The sequence below is a fragment of the Prionailurus bengalensis genome, chromosome A3 (assembly GCF_016509475.1).
Source record: "Prionailurus bengalensis isolate Pbe53 chromosome A3, Fcat_Pben_1.1_paternal_pri, whole genome shotgun sequence".
NCBI classification, from domain to species: Eukaryota; Metazoa; Chordata; class Mammalia; order Carnivora; family Felidae; genus Prionailurus; species Prionailurus bengalensis.
In genome coordinates, this window is record NC_057354.1 from 22,669,690 (window position 1) to 22,689,539 (window position 19,850).

Sequence of the window (19,850 nt, forward strand, 5' to 3'; positions counted from 1 at the left end):
AATCCATCCACAGCAAACCAGGATGGCTCCCTCTGTCCACCCAAACCTTTGGTTGGCTTTATCTATAATTATGGGGGTGCCCATGGTCCTTTTATTGCACCCACAGGGCCTACCTTGACCCAGCCTGACAACGTGGTTAATTCTGAGTAGCTCTCAGGGATGCGTCACGGCCCCTGAGCCAGAAGAGGTGGTAGAGAAGGCCACAACGGCCTGCGTTTCCAGCTGTGTGCTCTTAGGCCTAGGTGGTGAGCAATAGCCGAAGTTAAAATTTGGGAAATCGGTGTTGAACTAGAGTAGTTCATCCTGAACCATAAACCCCCATTCTTTCTTCCTACCTGACTGTGTAAGACCCTTTCTATTGGGGCCGCTAGCCTGAATCCCTTCCCCCGACGGTGAGACTCCCAAGCATGATACCCTTCTACCCTCCGTTGAATGTAGGTAAATAGCATGAAGGAGCTGTACCTGCTAATGGAGGAAGAAGAATTAAATGCCCAGCATTCAGATAACAAGACCTGTACAGGGGACAGCTGGACCCAAAACACGGTGCGTTCCCAGCCTGTTCCCAGTCCTGTCCTGCCCATGGTTCGTGTATTTAGCGATCACTTCCTGCCACCTTCTCTGACCTGTCTTGTATGGGGTACTAAAGCTTCAGAGGATTATTGCCTGTTTACTGCCCCAGATGCTTAGTGCTACGGGGTTTATGAGTCATCCAGGGTAGTGACAGATGATGGACTGTGTGGTCACATGTAAGAGAGCAGTTAATTCTGTGTGGATCACAGAGAAGGGGTAATAGGTGGTGGGTTTTGAAGGATGAATGGGAGCTAGCATAATAGAGAAGGGAAAAGGCCCTTTTGGACTGAGAGAATTGTATGCGCAAAGGTGTGGCAGGGTATTCTGGGATTGGCTGAGGCTCGGGATGTACATAGTGAAGGTAAGGACATCAAGTTGGAGGGTCATATGAAGAGAGGCCTTGTGGTCTGGAGTCAGGAACCGTCAAATCAAGCCATGGGGCAGAGAGAGCAATGGGGTCAGGCTCCCAGGTTCATACACAGTGAGCGTGGGTAGGTGGGAAACAGGTCATTGACCAAGGAGAAAAGGTTGGGACTGAGTCAGGCAGTCAAGAGGCTGCGTAGTTCGTATTTCCCATCTGGCCCATGATGGGTTAGACAAGCAGATCTTGGGCAAGGAGAAAGACTCAGGGCCTAGACTCTACAGAAGCTCAAAGAAGCCAAGGCCCACCTCACATTTAGGCTGAACAATAATTGCTGTAGCCTCGGGGGTTTTTGTTTATGTGAGGCTGGGGAACATGTCAGGCCATGGCTGGGCTTGTCATGCCCATTTTATGGGTGAGATGACCTAGGGAGGTCATGCGGTTTGCTCGAGACCAGGTAGAGTCCTGGGCTGGACTCTGGGTGAGTGCTCCCAGCCCAGGCTCCCCTTCCCATGCCTTCGAAGCTCCTGACCCAGGCCTTGCCCCCATCTGCAGCCCAATGAGTATATCAAGACACTGGCTGACATGAAGGTGACGCTGAAGGAGCTGTGCTGGCTACTTCGGGATGAACGCCGTGGTCTGACTGAACTTCAGCAACAGTTTGCCAAGGCCAAGGCCACCTGGGAGACAGAGCGGGCAGAGTTGAAGAGCCATACTGCCCAGGTGAGTCCCCCACCTGCCAGAGACATTTCCCCCTTTGTTCCTCCCTCATCTAAACCCTCACAGCTGTCAGATCTGGGAGCATAGGAACCCCTTCACTTCCTCTCGTGGCCCAGGGATGGCAAGATCATGGCTGGAATCATAAAGCAAGGGTACCAGAAACACTGGAGCCTGGGATCATTGGGCCAGGGAAGGAATGTGAAGGACTGACACATGGGCTCGGGACATCATAGGCACCTCTGTTGCACCATGGGTTCACAAGTGAGGCCAGATGCTTAAATGCCTGTCTGCACCTGGTGACGGCCTTCACACATGGCTGGGCTTCTCCCTGATGTATTCATTCACTCCCACCTCTCCTCATAAGAATCCCCTTAATCCTTTGCTACCTGGCTTTGTTTTGCTTCCTCCCCACAAACTGGGGGACTCCCCTCCCCACAGCGCAGGGAGATCAAAGGAGCCTTAACCAGGAGCCCTGGAGCTGTGGTCTCTGTTGTGTGCCCGGAGGCAAGTTGTTGCCCTCCTGTGGTCTGAAAAGTGAGAGGGTGGGTTTCCTCCCACTCAGAGAGATTGTCGTGACCACCACCACCACCACCCCCACCTGTCATGACTCTTCAGGTCCCAGCTTCCCCAAGCCTGTCCCTGCTGCAGGCTGCCTTCCTGGGCATCGTGGGCCCCTTGGGGGTGTGCACACTGATGATCTCTGCTGGACAAGTAATGAAACAAACACAGAGGGGTTAAATTTCTTTCCCAAGATCATCCAGCTAATAGGCAGCAGACCTGACCTTTCTCCCAATTCTCTGTTCCTCCTGCCTTCTCATTACCATGACCCCAACCTTCTTCCCAGGGTTCACGCACTTCTGGCTTCCCGGTGCCACCCTTCTTTCCTCCTAACCCTCCCTGCAGAGCTCACAGCTCCTGCCCTGTCTGCACATTTCACTGTTCCTGCTGACCCCCCACAACCCAGCCATTCCAAGTGCCCCTGCACACTGGGAAGTGGATTGGCCCCTATGGGGGTTAACATATGAGACCACAGCCTGGGGGACTTGGGGTACACTGATGCTTGAGGCTGCATATTTACCTCCTGCCACCCTGAGTCTTGGTGCCACGAAAGCCATCACTCTGGGCTGATTGCTGCACACATTCATTTTGTGATCCTGGGTGCGTGTCCTGCACTCACCATAAACCCAGACCGGTTGTGAGAGTTGATGAAATATGAGAAGCAATAACCAGGAACCCCTGCTGTTTTGTAGCTATGTGACCTGGGCCAGATAACCTCTTCGAACCTCTTTCTCCTCTCTATAATATCAAAAAAGGTAGTTGTCTTGTTGAGATTTCATGAGGATACTGAGACAATGCTTGGGAAGCACAGAGCTTGGCATGGAAAGAGGTCCCTGCAAGCCTTGATTGTGAGGAGGGCTTAGTTCTGAGTAGGGGGTCAGCAGGTGAGGGGTCTTCAGGGCAGAGAGGCAGGGTCTCCTGGTGCCAGACACCCAGTTTGCTCTTCCTTCTGCTGCAGATGGAGCTGAAGGCTGGCAAGGGGGCTGGGGAGCGGGCAGGGCCCGACTGGAAGGCAGCCCTACAGAGGGAGCGCGAGGAGCAGCAGCACCTGCTGGCGGAGTCCTATAGCGCTGTCATGGAGCTGACGAGGCAGCTGCAGATCAGCGAGCGCAACTGGAGCCAGGAGAAGCTGCAGCTGGTGGAGCGGCTTCAGGGTGAGAAGCAGCAGGTGGAGCAGCAGGTAAAGGAGCTGCAGAACCGCCTGAGCCAGGTGAGGCCTGTCCCAGCCCGAGCTGGCTCCAGCCACCGCGGGGACTCACTGTGGGAAAAGTCCGGGGCTAGGATCTCCTTCAGTTATAGCTGGATCCAGGTGCTCAGAGAATGCAGAAGGCGCTAGGTCTATCCGTCTGACAGTCTCTCAGGCTTGCTTTCCTCTGTGCTTTATTCCTAAGCAAGCTGTCACCAAATATGGTTACTGTTAGTTGTGTACTCATCTCTTTACAGCTTACCACTGGCAATAGAGAGTTTTCCTCTTCCATAAGGCTGATTGGCCAGTTGTAAGTCACGTGCCTACCCCTAGAGCCCTCCGAATTTGAGAAAGTTAGAGTCCTCTGACCAAAAGAGGGGGATGGGAAAAACCATCATTGGCCATTGCGCCCCAGTACGGTGCACATCATGCACCCAGCTGCCACCTACCAGGCTGCTACGCGCCATTCTTTATTTTGACTTTTTCCTTTGTTTTACTTTTTATTTTAATTACGTAAATCAGGACATCATCTTTATATAAGACCCAAATATTGCAAAATCATACGCCAACCCACTTCTTCCCTTTCTTGCTACTTAAATTTATGTTCACAGAGATCTTTTTAAAAAAAAATCTTTATTTATTTATTTTAACTGTCTCTTTATTTTGCGGGGAGGTGAGGGGCAGAGAGAGAGAGAGAGAGAGAGAGAGAGAGAGAGAGAATCCCAAGCAGGCTGCATGCTGACAGTGGGGCTTGATCCCATGACCAAGATCTTTTTTCTTTTTTGAATCAGTGATGGAATCATAAGATACGTATGTTTATATTTGTTTGCCTCTTTCATAAAGAGCCGTTCACAGCAGAGTGTAGAGGTCAGTCCACTCATTCCATCTCCCTGCTGCTTAGCATGCCCAGTATGGGGCCCCCACTCTGACGTCATCCAGCTGGTGCTTAGCTGACCTAGCTGGTCCAGGAATTGCAGCATGAATTAGCGTAGCAGTGACAGCGGTTACCGTATAGAATGATGGGCTAAGGATGCCTGTAAGTGGCTGCTCTCATGGCCATTTTCCAAATCCACCTTTTGGTGGCGCGGAGCCGCTGCCCACTGGGAAGATGTCTCCTAGCCCATGACTGGGTCCTCCGGGCTACAAGCAGAGCCTGCAGAGTGGCCTGCACAGAGCTAGGGCCCGCTCACCAGCTTTACCCGCCACTGACCACCCTCTTTACCCTTGCCCAGCTACAGAAGGCTGCTGACCCCTGGGTCCTGAAGCACTCAGACCTGGAGAAGCAGGACAACAGCTGGAAAGAGGTGAGGGGGTAGCAGGCCATCCATGTTCTCTTGGCTCCTGGCTCCACTGCGAAGCCCCTCGCATGTGGGAGAGGTGACAGGGACGATGCTAACTCTGTCTCACAGGTCATACCCTTGCACTTTGGGCTCCTCGATCCTGGCATCTCTACCCCATAGTTCCAGCCAGTGGTTGGGGACTTGTGAGGAGCCCCCTGGCAGTGTCATCCTTCCATGCCTGGGAGAGAGGCTGGGTGTCTCTCCGTGTTCTTGGCCAGGCCTTTGCCCTCTCTTTGGTGTCGCTGTGCCTTTCTGAAAAGCAAGGCCTCTAAGAGCTGTGTGATCTTGAGCAAGTCACTCTATCCTTCCCTGCTTGGGCTCCAGTTACCTCAGTGGTAAAATGAGAATCACATTCTATGCTGTAGCCCAGCCCTCTTTGTGGAGACCAGTTAGGTCACGTCGGTGACATTTGCTTAAGCCTCAGGTGCATTGTCCACATAGCAATATTCTGAGTAAGGAAACAGTGGGCATACAGGCTCTTTGCTCATGACAGCCCGAGGAAGTGGTGTGTCAGGGGATTTGGTTGTAAGCGACAAAATTGTGGGGAGCTGAGGCAGGAGAGGATTTGACTGGGGCTCAAGAGGGCTGGTGACGCAGGTTCTGAAAACTTGTGCAAGTCCCAGGGGACCTGCTCTGGAATGAGGGTGAGACAAGCCCTGAGCAGGAAACGTCAGGCCGCTGCTATCACTGCTAGCTGAACGTTGGCTGTTGGGTGCTTTGTTGTTGCCACCACATTCAGAATAACTTCTTTTTTTTTTTTACATTTATTTATTTTTGATAGAGACAGAGCACAAGTGGGGGAGGGGCAGAGAGAGAAGGAGACACAGAATCGGAAGCAGGCTCTAGGCTCCAAGCTGTCAGCACAGAGCCTGACATGGGGTTCGAACTCACAAACTGTGAGATCATGACCTGAGCCGAAGTCAGACCTTAACCGGCTGAGCCACCCAGGCACCCCCAGAATAACTTCTAAAAAGACTCTTTCCCAGGGTTCTTTCTTGGATCCCTGATTGACCAAGCCTGGATCACGTACCTATGGAGGGAGTGATAGATGCCCTGTAGCCAGAAACTGACCAACAGGGATTCCAGACCGGTGCTGACCTCACTCCTGCTCTACAAGAGGAGACTCAGGCGTGGGATCCAGGGTCGGCTCCCACACCGACCTCCTGTCACCTTCCCTTGGTGTGCTGGTGGCCAGAACTCACTTTTCCTGCCTCTCTTCCTTGACAGACGCGGAGTGAGAAGATCCTCGACAAGGAGGGGGTTTCTGAAGCTGAGCTTGGGGGAACCGCCTTAAAAAGGTGCTGGCATCCCCTCCCCCTGCCCTGCGCTGCCCTGCCCTGCCCTGCAGCCCCTCTCCTGTCCAACACTTCAGGCCCTCTCCCTGCTCCACTCCTTGTCCGTCTTCTTTCCCTTGCCCCATGTGTCCACCACAGCACCTCAGCAGAGCTGATGGAGCCCTGGGATGTGGTTTCTATGGAACTGAAGCCACTGAGAAGCCAGGAAGCTTGGGACAATTAGAATTCCAGCCCTTGATTTTTCTTGTTTGTTTGATTGTGGATATGTGGATATGTATGAAAACCTGGGACATCCTAGCTGGGAAAGAAATTTTCAGCTCCTCTTGGGGTTCCTTCCTGTGTCTGGAGTTAGGGGAACCAGGCTGGGCTATTCCTGGGATTACTGAGCAGTTTCCTCTGGGCCCAGCCCTGAGCTGTGGCCAGGGAGATCCTGGGGCTATCAGGGCCATTCCTCCACCGTTACAAAACCCTGAATAGAATGAGAGCAACAGAACCCCATCTGGGCCATGAGAGGAACCTCAAGCCAGTCAGGCCCAGGGTAAGAGGGTGGGCTCCGGAGTCAGCATGTGGGGCTTGAATTCCAGCTGTGCCATTTCTAGGAACGCGACCTTGGGTGATCCTTCCCATCTCACTCGAGTGGGAACCGTAGCACCTGTCACCTAGAGTCCCTGGAGGGCCGAATGGTCTGACCTCTGAGATGCATTTATGTGCACCTGACACTGGAGGTCGTCAGGCAACACAGGTGCCAGAGGTTCAATGGCATCTTATTTGGGTTCCCCCAAAAGCAAACACAGGATTTGAGAACTTGTCTCAAAGATCCTGAGACAAGGATTTGAGTGCAGGTCGTTTATTTGGGAAGGGATTTTAGGAAACACTGGAAGTGACACAAGGAAGGGAAGGCAGCCAACAAAGGGGGATGTTGTCATTCCGCGGACAACCGAAGCTCAGTTTCGCTGAGGACCCCTGGGAGCCCGAGTGGAACGTGCAGCTCAGAGTCACCTGTCCGAAGAGCAAGGAGGCTGGGTACTGAGCTACCAACTCCCACCCATTGTTTGCTGGGGGCTGTGTGTAGGGGCAAAACTCTGTGATATTTGTAGCTTCCTCTGCATGGAGGCCAAGTGTGCTCTTGCAGTCACGAAAAAAGCCCTTTGGTGGAGAATGGCAGGTGTTCGGAGTGTGCTGTGTTGGGTGTGTAGGTGTGGGTGCGGAGGCGATGTGGGGCAGAGCACCGATAGCGTCTTCCACAAGACGTGAGCAGGACGGTCGTGGTCCCAGCTGTGGACCAGCGAAGAAGACCAGAGTGCCTGCTCTCTTTCCATTATCTTCCACTAACCTCGCTCTTCCTCCTCTGCTCCTCCTAGGACCAAATCTGTTTCGTCCATGTCTGAGTTTGAAAGTTTGCTCGACTGTTCCCCCTACCTTGCCGGTGAAGCTGCCCGAGGCAAGAAGCTGCCCAACAACCCTGCCTTTGCCTTTGTGGGCACCCAGCCGGTGGACTCCGAGAAGGATGCCCAGGAACAGCCAGGGCTCTCGCCGCGGGACTGCAACCGCCTGGGCGCCCTGGGCTGCCAGGAGCCGTCAGGGAGGCAGATGCAGCGAAGCTACACGGCTCCTGATAAGACGGGTATCCGCGTGTACTATAGTCCCCCAGTGGCCCGGCGCCTGGGTGTCCCCGTGGTCCACGACAGGGAGGGCAAGATCATCATCGAGCCCGGCTTCCTCTTCACCACCGCCAAACCCAAAGAGTCAGCCGAGGCTGACAGGCTAGCTGAGAGCTCCTACAGCCGGTGGCTCTGCAACTTCTCACGGCAGCGCTTGGACGCAGGCTCGGGGGGCAGCCCCTCTGCGGCAGGGCCCGGCTTCCCGGCAGCCCTGCATGACTTTGAGATGTCTGGCAACATGAGCGACGACATGAAGGAGATCACCAACTGCGTGCGCCAGGCCATGCGCTCGGGCTCGCTGGAGAAGAAAGTGAAGAGCACGTCCAGCCAGACAGTGGGCCTGGCCAGTGTGGGCACGCAGACCATCCGCACGGTCAGCGTGGGCCTGCAGACGGACCCACCCCGCAGCGGTCTCCACGGCAAGAGCTGGTCACCTCGCAGCTCGTCACTCGTGTCGGTGCGCAGCAAGCAGATCTCCTCCTCCCTGGACAAGGTGCACTCGCGCATCGAGCGGCCGTGCTGCTCGCCCAAGTATGGCTCGCCAAAGCTCCAGAGGCGGTCCGTGTCCAAGCTGGACAGCGCCAAGGACCGCAGCCTGTGGAACCTGCACCAAGGCAAGCAGAATGGCTCCGCCTGGGCCCGCTCCACCACCACCCGGGACAGCCCTGTATTGAGGAACATCAATGACGGGCTGTCCAGCCTCTTCAGTGTTGTGGAGCACTCGGGGAGCACGGAGTCTGTCTGGAAACTGGGCATGTCCGAGGCCCGGGCCAAGCCTGAGCCTCCGAAGTATGGCATCGTGCAGGAGTTCTTCCGCAACGTGTGTGGCCGGGCACCAAGCCCCACCTCGGCGGCAGGGGAGGAGAGCACCAAGAAACCGGAGCCCCTCTCCCCAGCCAGCTACCATCAGCCAGAGGGCATGGCCAGGATCCTGAACAAGAAGGCAGCCAAGTCAGGCAGCAGCGAGGAGGCCAGACTCTCGGTGCTCCCCCAGGTGGGGAAGGATGGTGTCCCCCGGGATGGAGATGGAGCCACAGTCCTTCCCAATGAGGTAGGTGGGAAGGGCCTTCTCTTTTTTCTTGTCTGGGGTGTTGACTTAACGTCCAAACTCTTTTGGCTTTCAAACTCAGGAATATGGTTGTGTGTTTCAAAAAGTCTTTTTGCTGGTCTGGAATGGGGGGTTAGTGGGGCACTTGGCTGGCTTAGTCGGTAGAGCACGTGACTCTTATTCTCAGGGTCGTGAGTTCAAGCCTCATGTTGGGTGTAGAGCCCACTTTAATGAATGAATGGAAGAAAGGAAGGAAGGAATGGGGATTGGAAGGCCCCAGACCTGATGGATACATGGTCTGAATACAAGAAACTAGTGAACATGACTTATCTGACCACCACACACCAGAAATTGCTAGCATCCCCTCCAGGGAAGAGGTGTACTCACTGCTCTCCTGCAACCCAATGGAGCCAGTGTGTTTGGTTCATGAGAGCCAGTTGTGTGCATCTCTGTGTGCAGTAAAGCACCTGGAGATCGGCCACAGTAGGAGGATTTACACCATGAAAATTGACAGGTGCTCCAAATCAGGGCTTCTCCCCTCGCTCCTGGAAAACTAGTTATTAAACATTTTCCGGGGCGCTTGGGTGGCTCAGTCGGTTGAGCGTCTGACTTTGGCTCAGGTCATGATCTCATGGTTCATGGGTTTGAGCCCCGCGTCAGGCTCTGTGCTGACAGCTCAGAGCCTGGAGCCTGCTTTGGATTCTGTGTCTCCCTCTCTCTCTGTCCCCCTACCCCCGCCCCCCTCCACTTGTGCTCTGTCTCTCTCAGTCTCTCAAAAATAAATAAACGTTAAAAAAAAATTTAAACATTTTCCCACACACCCCAGCCTACCCCCTAAGACTCTTTGCCTAAGTGCTTCTATTTCCTCTGAGAATCTTTTGCTGCGCATGCCACCCCTGCACCCCCAGATATCAATTTCAGATTTGGTTAGGGATTATTTGCATGTTAGTAAAAGAATGCATATAAATTAGTTTTCCAGAAAGGGAAATGGTTGGAACATCTTATGGATCCCAGGCATAAGGACCCGAAGCCCTCAGCACCTTCTCTGACTTCCTCTCCTCTCCCTTGAGCTTTGTTTTCTCTGATGTCTACTTTCTTCCTGTCTCTCTCTCTCTTGCCTTTGCATATATGGTCCCAGCTCTGCTTCTATAACATCTTCTAGTTACATCTAAGAGACACTGACTCAAATCCCTCTGTCTAATTTCAGATTACTAGAAGAAAGAAGAGATTGGGATTGGTCTAACTTGAGTGCAGTACCACCTTGATCTAACCATATCACGTGATATCACATGGGTGATATCACATGACCTGCAGTGCACTCCGTAAAGGTTGTAGGTGGAGGGCAGGGAGGTGGCATGGGCTGTGATTGGCCCGTTTGAATGTATGTGTAGGTGGTTTCTAGTTTTTATCTATCATACATAATGCTGTGGTGGACAAGGTGCAAAAACATTTGTCCACATTTCAGATTATTTCCTTAGGTTTGAGTTGCAGAAATGGGATTACAGGATAAGAGAACATAACATTTTAAAGGCGTTTGATAAATATTGCCAAGTTGTCTTTTTTTTTTTTTAAGATTTTAATTTTAAGTAATCTCTCCACCCAGCATGGGGCATGAACTCACAAACCCCCGATCAAGAGTCGCATGCTCCACTGACTGAGCCAGCCAGGCACCTTGCCAAATTGTCTTTCAAAAGATTTTGCCCAGGGGTGCCTGGGTGCCTCAGTCTGTTGGGTGTCTAACTCTTAATTTTGGCTCAGGTTTGTGGGATTGAGCCCTGTGCCGGGCTCTGTGCTGACAGTGTGGAGCCTGCTTGAGACTCTCTCTCTCTCTCTCTCTCTCTCTCTCTCTCTGCCCCTCACTTGCCCTCTCTCTCTCTCTCTCAAAATCAATAAATAAACATAAAAAAAAAAGGAGTTTGCCTAATTTCTACAGCCTCTAGTGTATGTGGTTAGTACTTTACTTCTTCATACTCTCGAACCAGCAGGCCTTACTTAAAAAAAAAAAGTATTTAAAAAAAAATTTTTTTTAACATTTATTTATTTTTGAGACAGAAAGAGACAAAGCATGAACAGGGGAGGATCAGAGAGAGAGGCAGACACAGAATCCAAAACAGGCTCCGGGCTCCGAGCTGTCAGCACAGAGCCCAATGCGGGGCTCAAACTCACAGACCGCGAGATCGTGACCTGAGCCGAAGTTGGCTGCTCAACCGACTGAGCCACCCAGGCGCCCCCAAAAAAGTATTTTAAATTCTTACCTTTTTTTTAACTTAAAAAAATTTTTCCGTTTAATGTACATACTGAACATATCATAAAAATATGCCTCACTGAAGTCTCATAGACCAAACACACTCATTGTATTAGGGTTCTTTAGAGAAACAGAATCAATAGACTGTGTGTGTGTATACATACGTGTGTCTGTGTACATGTGTGTGTATAGAGAGAGAATTTTTTTTTTAATTTTTTTTTTTAACGTTTATTTATTTTTGAGACAGAGACAGAGCATGAACGGGGGAGGGGCAGAAAGAGAGGGAGACACAGAATCGGAAGCAGGCTCCAGGCTCTGAGCCATCAGCCCAGAGCCTGACGCGGGGCTCCAACTCACAGACCGTGAGGTCGTGACCTGAGCTGAAGTCGGACTCGCAACCAACTGAGCCACCCAGGCGCCCTGAGACAGAATTTTTTTATAAGGAGGTGGCTCACATACATAATTATGGAATCCTAAAACCTAGAGGATAAGTTGGCAAGTTGGAGACCCAGCAGAGCTGATGGTTTAGCTCCAGTCTGAGCTCCAAAACCTGAGAACCGGGAGAGCTAGTGATGTAATTCCAGTACAGCACATGTAGCTAATGTAGTTCCAGTCCTAGGACCATCAGGCAGGAAGAATTCTTATTCAGGGAGAGTCAGCGTTTTTGGTCTTCCAGCCTTCAACTGATTAGATGAGGTCCACCCCCATTAGAGAGAGCAATATGCTTTGCTGATTTAAAGGTTAATCTCATCCAAAAGCAGCTTCACAGAAGCTCTCAGGATAATGTGTGACCAAATATCTGGGCACCTTGTGGCCCAGTCAAGTTGGCACATAAAATTAACCATCACACCCATATCACCACATGTATATCAAGAGACACAGGTGGTATTTTGGATGTTGATTTTAAAGCTGATCTAGATATTTTTCACTATGTAAAATATCATGTTACCCATTGACTCAGTAGTTCTTCTAGGAATGTAGCCTATGGAAATATTCACAGAGGTGGGAGAACATGCTTGTATAAATAAATGTATGGCATTATTAATAAAAATTGCTAACATTTATTGTGTACTTAGTAGGCACTATGCCAAATGCTTTGCCTGTTATATTTGATTTCACCCTCACAACATTTTGGGAAAGGCATCATGTCCTTCATCTTAGAGAGAAGGAAATCAAGGTTCAGAGAGGTTAAGTAACTTATCCAAGGTCACACAGCTGGTAAATGGCAGGGCTAGGATTTGAACCAAGCAATTTAGTTCTATAGCAGCACTTTTAACCATTATCCCTGTGTGTTGATAATAGTAAAAAAAATTAGAAACTATCTAAAATGCCATGTAAAAAATGGATTGGATAAATAAATTAAGGTACTGTGTTTCCATTCAGTAGAATAATGTATAGTATATAGCCATTAAGAAGAAGGAAATCTAGATATACATAACGACAGAAAAGTGCTTGTGTTTTGCAGTTACAAACTATGCTGTAGCAGATGATGTCATTTTGATAAATGTATGGGTGTGCAATGTGTTGAGAACTTATGTTTGACGGATAACATCTACTTTTTTCTCTGTGTGTTCCAGAATTGATTACATTGTGGAATGTTATTATTTATGAACACTTGTTATGGTTCTAATGGGAGAAAAACAATTTTAAAGAATTGGTCTAGAGAGGGGCCACAGCCCCTGGGAACCGGTTCCTCAGGCAAGGCTGGGTCCAAATTCCTTGCCCAGCTGGCCACCCAGCCTCTGGGTAGCCGGCGCCTCTTGGCTCTTTCCGACTTCCTCCTCTCTTCCCCTAGGATGCTGTTTGTGACTGCAGTACTCAGTCTCTCACTTCCTGCTTCGCCCGGCCGTCCCGTGCTGCCATCCGCCACTCTCCTTCCAAGTGCAGGCTGCATCCTTCAGAGTCCGGCTGGGGTGGGGAGGAGAGGGCAGCTCCCCCCAGCGAGTGACAGAGCAGCCGTGCTCCCCACCTCAACCAGCCCATTCCCTGGATAGCTGAGGGGAACAAACGGAGAGGGGACGAGGCGAGGGGCCCATGCCGTCGGCATCGTCTCACCCTGGAGGGACAGCAGCTGCACCACTGCCAGACAACAGCATTCCCATCCAGGTAAAAGCGGGGTCTCCTGCTGACTGCTGGGTGGCGATCTCTGACTTCCCAGGGGAAGGCAGTGAGTGGAAGGAAGACCACAGCTAGGCTTCGGAAGTGGTTCCAGAGAGATCCTCTGGGAGCCCATCCATTGGGAGAGACTTGCCTCGTTCTGCCCAAACCCCCTTCTCAGAAGAGCCAAGGAAAGGATACACTTCTGGCCATGCTCCTCAGGGGAAAAGGCTCACAGAGATGTTCCCTGCCAACCACGTCCTCCTTCACGGGGAGGAAACACCAATGAGAAGAACAGTCTTTGCTGTAAGAGTCAACGTGGGGTTCCTGGTGAAGCTGAGGTGGGCATCATCCCCATCCCTTCCTCCTCCCCACTTCCTCCTCCCAGCCCCACTGCTCTGGATTGCTATGGCTCTAGGGGGTATGATAGGGCAGTAGCCAGGGCCAGCATCTGCTTGGAATCCTGGAGCCCTGGATCTCCCTGTGCATAGCCTGGATGCAGCAAGGACTGGAAGATGAGGTAGAAAAGTGTGGGGCTCAGGGTTGGGTAGCCACTGGAACTGCCTCCCTGGTCAAGGTGGCTTACGGGACACCAACCTTGCCAGGAAACACCTTGAAGACAGAAATAGGTAGGGTCAGTTTCAAGACCTGGTGCACAGATAAATGCCTAAATACCCACTGCCTTGATGGCTGGGGGCCTCTTTCCCTGGCACCCTGGAGAGGCGTGACACATCTCCACTGTGTTTACATCCTGTGGCTGGTGGAGACATGTTCCCAATAAGAGACTCCCAACTGGCCACACCAGGCCAAGGAGCACTCCAAGAGGCCAGTGCCCCAGGACACGCTAGTGGACTGGGGCCTGGAAACACATTTCCTCGGTTGTTTATTTGAAGTTTTCTTACTATTAAATATTTAAGGTAGTTTTACTTTATTTTAATAATTTAATTTACCCCAAAGTCCCTAAGGTAATTTATTGGAGGTTCTGAGATGTATTCTTGCCATTGGGACAAAGTGAGACTTCTAACACGATGGACAGGCATGGGGTCCCCCATGCCCACGAGGCAGCTCGGCAGCTGAGCTCTGGTCTCTTGGTCAAGTTTGGAGGGCCCTCCCCCCGCCGGTAGAACTGGAGCCCTGCAGCTTGCTCCCCAGTACCGCTGACCATCTGGCCTCAGAGCACTGCTTTTCACTCACTGCTAGGTACTTGGCTGGCCCCCAGCAGTCAGTCTGTAAACGCTCACTGACAGGGTGGAGGGCTGGGCCGCCGTCCCCACTTCCCAAACATTCTCCATCTGCCCTCATTTCCCTCCCTCCCTCAGAAACCTTTTTTTAAGGAGTCAAACACAGATTCCTAAGGCTCTGTCAAGAGCATGGCTATCTCTCCAAATTCCCCAAATGAGAACTCACAGGAAAACAGGACTGAACTTCGAGAATGTTGTTTATTGCAGCTTTGCACAAGGACCTGAGAGTGCCAGCCTGCCTCAGCTCTCACCACCTGCCAGCCTTCTCACCAGCCTCTTTCCTTAGCCTTATGGCCTCTCCTGGCCCCTGTTCCAGCCCCAGCTCCACTGCCCGCCCTTGCCCACGTCCCACGTGAGCTGCCTGAGCCATCAGACAGACTCTGCCATGTGGCTCATTGCAATGTGGCGGGAAAGGCCTCAGCTGGCCTCCCTGTCGGTGCCAGTAAACCCATTTCGGTTGCACACATGCCCCCACACACGCAGATGCGTGGACCTCCTGCAACTGGCTGGGGGCCCAGAGTGGAAATACCAGAATAAAGCCACTTGTCTGTGGAATTTAGGAAGATCAAAAGCCAGCAGTTTTGCTTGTTTGTCCCCAGGACTCAGGAGACACCTCTGCATTCCCACCTGCTCCCAGTCCTGCCCTTTCAGGGTCACCTGGACAAGTCACCAAAGTCCTTCATATCCATCCCCAATGGGCAGAATGTGAGGGTCATGTCGGTCTGACCAGGTACTTCCTCATGCCATAATGACTTGTGCGGGCAGAGTGGGCAGGCCAATGGAGCCAAGAGCCTGTCCCCTTTGGGGTGCCACTGCTCCCACCCAAAAGGTCAGGGGGCCCCTCCAAGGTTATGTCCGGGTGAGGGGATTCATACCAGGCCACACGCCACCAGAGGCCTTCTGCCATCTCCCCAAGCCGTGGAGGGTCAGGGAGGTAGCACTCCCAGCCTTGGGGAGAAATCCTCGCGAGACCTGAGCCCTGAGGCTTATGGACCGCCCAGCCTTACCATCGTCCTCGTCCAAGATTGTCCTTGCCATCTCTTGTCTCAGCGCCTGGCTGCCCGGCCCTCCAGTTGGTGTCAGAGGCTCCAGATCTTGGTTTTCAATACTTCCTGCATGCCACTGTGCAAGGTCACTCATCACTGTTCCTACAGAAGCCTCTGGACATGGGGCTTGATGGGGTTGAAAATGTTATGTGTAAATATTGGTTTGGTTTGATTTTTAGCATTTTAATTAGTAACTGGTTGTGTTTTCTTTTTTGGGGTGTGGGGGGTTGGTTTGTAAAATCTCTACTCTTTTGGAATGTAATTTCTAAGTTTGTTTGTTTCTTCAAATGCCTTTTAAGTCTTGGTAACATTCCCAAAGCAGAAAACTGCCTGACCCACAGTGGGGATTCCCCTGGAGCACCCAGGAAGGAACACTGCCCTTCTTCTCATTTTCCCCCTTCCTACTCCTCCTCTGCCATTTTACTCCCAGAACTTTTTCCTCCTCTTCCTCCTCCCTGACTCCCTCTATCCTTCTTCCTTTTCTGCCATCTCCACTCTCTTCCACCAAAGTCCCAAGGAACCCAGGGGTCCTAATTTCCTACAGACCACTAGGCTTATTGTGTTGGCACCAGTTGGCTGGGGAGGGAACACAGGGGACCCTGATTGACCTAATTGACCTGGTCAATTGCCCAGATTGACCTAAACTGGATGACCTCATGTTTTCTGTGCCTGACCTCTTCCCAAAGCCAAACTAGATCCTCCTGGTGGCAGTGATTGTATTTGAAATGAAAATCAGACCACGTTGGCACATCAGTGGCTCCTAAATCTTGCATGCACAAGGCATCTGTGTCCAGTTTCTTGTCTCCCTGTTTTCCTCCCACTTTGATCCCCACCAAAGATTGACCAATTTAAAACCACCTCCAAGAGGTCTTGCTTTCTGTGAACTCAAAATGGGCCCCACCTCTTGGTCTTCCCCCAGGGACACTCCTCTCCCAGTTGCTCTTCCAGATGACAAAGTCAAGGGCCCAAAGACTTGACCCTCTTACACGCTGACCACTATATGGTTCCATCATACCCATCCCTGTGCACCTTTCACGGTTTCATCACCAGCCTGTTGTCCTCTTGCCCACCCAGCTTTCAGGCTCTTCCTCCCTCTCCCCTCCCATCCAGAATGTCCCTCACTTTCCAGCCTCACCAGCCCCCACAAGCTCCCACTACCTCTTCAGTCATAATAATCATCATCCTGTACACACCCCACCTAGAGCACTTTACTATCTAGAAATTGCTCCCCTCTCTCCTTCCCCCCACCCCTCCACACCCCCCCCCCACCGCCCCGTCTCCTTCAGACCTCTCAGGGACAGCTCTGGGAGGCAGCCTTGGTAGGATGGGTTAGTGCAGATAAGGAAACTGAGGTGCAGGTCTCATCCCAGAGTCCCCTAACTGGGAAGTCAGCGAGCCTCGACTAGGACCTGGGTCCATCGGATCCCCTGGCCCAACTCCATCCTTCTTGCTGTGTAAACCCACTGCCCCACTGGGGGCTTTTTTGTGTAGGTACAAAACACCCAGAATGTGCCACTATCTAACCCAGACACGAAACCATGCAATGGTCACCGCTATCCATTTCCAGAACTTTTTATCACCCAAGCTGAAATTGTACCCACTGAACAATAACACCTCCCCACCCCCTCACCAAGTCCCTGGTAACCTCTGTTCTACTTTCTGTCTCTATGAATTTGTCTATTCTAGGTAGTTCATATAAATGGAATCACATAGTATCTGTCCTTTTGTGTCAAACCCCCTCAACTTTTTAGATGAAAAATCAGGCCCAGAGAAGAGAGTGGCTTGCCCAAGGTCAAACTAAACAGGACCAGACCCATGTTTCCTGACTCTCAGCAGGTGCTGCATCCCCAGCGGTGAATGAGACCCCCTCCACCCTGACATTCTTTGCTCTTGGTCGAGCCCTTTCCTCTCTCTGGGATCAGTCTGTTCACTACCCCTCCTCCTGCCCATCCTCTCTGTTACCATCTTCCGCCAAAACTCCTCTCCTCCTGCCTCCTCTTCTCAGCTGGTTCCCACCAACAAACCAAGTGCCCTGGCCCTTGGCCAGGTGTTCCTCTTAACACCCGAGCTTACCTTAGCACCCATCCCTTAATGCTCCCAGAACAGCTTCTCCAGCTCGGCTCCCTTGCCATGGATTTCCCTGGTACGTCAGCAACCCCTCCCTGCCCCCCTCAGGCTCACATTTCCATCCTGTCCAGGAAGTGCCTGTGTCTGTGGTCGTCCATCTCTGATGTTTGCTGTCACATTTGGTGGTGTTTCTTGGGTTCTGCTTTATTTATTTTGTGTTTTCTCACACTAAAGGAGGCACCTTTCCAACACCTCAGACAGCATTAGCCTTGCCAGCCCTTCACATTGGGTTTGGCCCCAGCGACCTCCCAGCTGAGCAGGACATCCCCTAGGTCCACTCTTGAACCTTATTATCTTCTCTGTCCCAGGCTCAGGACCCCATTACTGTCCACTGTTGGGTAGGGCAGACTTGAATGCCTCCTTCTGGGCTCCTGTACCCTCCTCAGTCCTGCCTAGCCTTGTTTGGAAAGCAGATGTAGCCTGGCTTGGGTTCTTCTCTTCCTAGGTCATTCACCCATTGGTCTGTCTGTACATTTGACACCGCACTATCCTCTCTGCTCTTCCCTGGGCCTCACTGCCTCCAGAATAGCTTATCCTAGCAGAACCTCGCCCAGGCTTTACAAATTACCCCTCCCAATGGCGTTTAAAGTTTGCAAAATCCATAGACCCAAGAACCTCAAGGAACATGATGCTGGGCCCACATCCCTTGCCCAGGGGTCCTCCTCACCGCCTGCTACTCTTCCTCACCCTCCTTGGACCCTCCCTTGTTTATCCCATCAGCCCTGTTTCCTTCCCTCCTTGCCCTTGACCAGCCCATGAGACCCCAGACCCTAAGGAAAGGAGCTCTGGTTTCCTCTAAGCATCCTTGAAGGGCTGAGGTAGTCAGGGCTTGGATGCTTTGTTACAGTCAATTCTGATACCAAACTGTTCTGTGAAGAGGAACCTCAGCTGGGAATCTGGAGACCTGGTCCAAGCGTGAGACCTCTTCTCCATTTGCCTGGTTCTAAGAGCCTCCCCATTCTATGATTTTATGATGTGCATCAGGATTATCCTCAGGGCCCCAGAACACCCCTTGTGTTTTGGGATCCTGCATCACCATCCTCTCTCCACTGGACCCTGGTATCCTGGCTCTCTCTCTACTCTGCCTCTGATCTCTGTGCCTTAGTTTATTTCTCTGCACAGGGGACTTACCACAAGACTATTCCCAGAAGCTTCCCGGGTATTTTGGTGCCTCAAAGGCTGGGCCTTGCCAGCTGTGGCCCGGCTCCCTGTCACTGCCTCAGGACACCAAGTTGCTGAGAATGAGGTGCCTGGAGGTTCTCAAAGCAGCTGGAGCATCACCTGGGAACTTGACAGAAATAAAAAGTACTGGCCCCACCCAAGACCTTTGGAATTAGAAATTCTGTTGTGGGGCCCAGCAAGTTGGGGGTTATTAATAAGCCCTCCAGGTGATTCTCATACAACAGGAGTTGGTCAACTGCTGACCTACACTAGCAATCAATCAGTGTAGCCTGGTGAAGGACTGAGGCTGGCCCAGACCAGGAACAGGTGGAAAATACCAATCTCATCTAGATGCCTGAGAGACTGGGAACTCTCCCTGCCCACCCCTCCCTGCCAAACAAAACAACTATGTCCTTCTTTTCCTAGAAGCTGGAGGGCAGGAAGAAGGCTATAATTTTCCTTTCCCTGCCTCTGGCTTAGTTCCAGCTCTGCTCATAGAAGGCCATGTAGGGTTGTGCTAGCCAGGCAGCAGGTATGAGTCCTTGGGGGGAGGGGGAGCAGGAGAAAAACACCCTCACCATGTATCCCTTGGTAACCTCACCATAGGAGCATGGCCTCTCTTCATGTAGTAAAAAACCTAACTCCTCAAGGAAAGAATCCTAAATCCCTAGCTCCTCCCCTTCCTCCTTCCACCTCCAGGGAAACTGAATAGACAGTGCCAAAAAACAGCTCCAACGCCCAGCAGCTGGGGAAGACAGCCAGAACCTGTCGTCTCACCTTGGCCCCCCTTCCCCAACACCTGCCAATACTGTGAAGCCCCCTTCCTGCCCAGCCTGGTTTCTTGGTGAGGGTCCTGCAGTTGTGGGCCCTGGGGGGCCCCCAGGGAAGGGCCTTTGGGAGGGAAGGGACCAAGGGCATCCTTGGGCCAAACTGTCTGCCTCTCCTGTCCACTGTTTTCTCTTCCCCACTTCTGTCTTCAAAAGGCTCCTTCCCAAGATGGATTGGGTGCTAGGACAACTGGTCCAATCCGCCAGCTCTCCCTGCCCCTGTGTCTTATTTCAGACATAAGAATAACTGTACAGTGTAAACTTACAAAAGGTTTTTAATGGTTGTAGATTGGAAATAAAGTATGTCATATGAAGAGTTTCCTTGGATTTGGCCTCCTCTCTGATTTCTCTTACAGGGTGGGTGGGG

General features: G+C 51.8%; 1 protein-coding gene and 1 long non-coding RNA gene across 6 annotated transcripts in view; both read left to right on the forward strand.

Moving 5' to 3' along the window:
• SOGA1 (suppressor of glucose, autophagy associated 1) overlaps positions 1-19,810 on the forward strand; it is a 72,981-nt gene extending 53,171 nt beyond the window's left edge. For 3 of the 5 annotated variants that reach the window (XM_043602427.1, XM_043602426.1, XM_043602423.1), the window contains 7 exons: positions 439-543; positions 1,487-1,654; positions 3,168-3,419; positions 4,628-4,699; positions 5,963-6,033; positions 7,392-8,742; positions 12,780-19,810. In XM_043602427.1, coding sequence (XP_043458362.1) covers positions 439-543; positions 1,487-1,654; positions 3,168-3,419; positions 4,628-4,699; positions 5,963-6,033; positions 7,392-8,742; positions 12,780-12,932 — 2,172 coding nt within the window. In that variant the 3' untranslated portion in view covers positions 12,933-19,810. The remainder of the gene's footprint in view (positions 1-438; positions 544-1,486; positions 1,655-3,167; positions 3,420-4,627; positions 4,700-5,962; positions 6,034-7,391; positions 8,743-12,779) is intronic. The other 2 variants (XM_043602424.1, XM_043602425.1) reach the window with 2 other exon arrangements.
• Positions 10,556-11,108, forward strand: LOC122496311. The gene is made up of 2 exons (XR_006300761.1): positions 10,556-10,744; positions 10,979-11,108. It is a non-coding gene; the product is annotated as an uncharacterized LOC122496311 (long non-coding RNA).
• Positions 19,811-19,850: the final 40 nt, after the last annotated feature.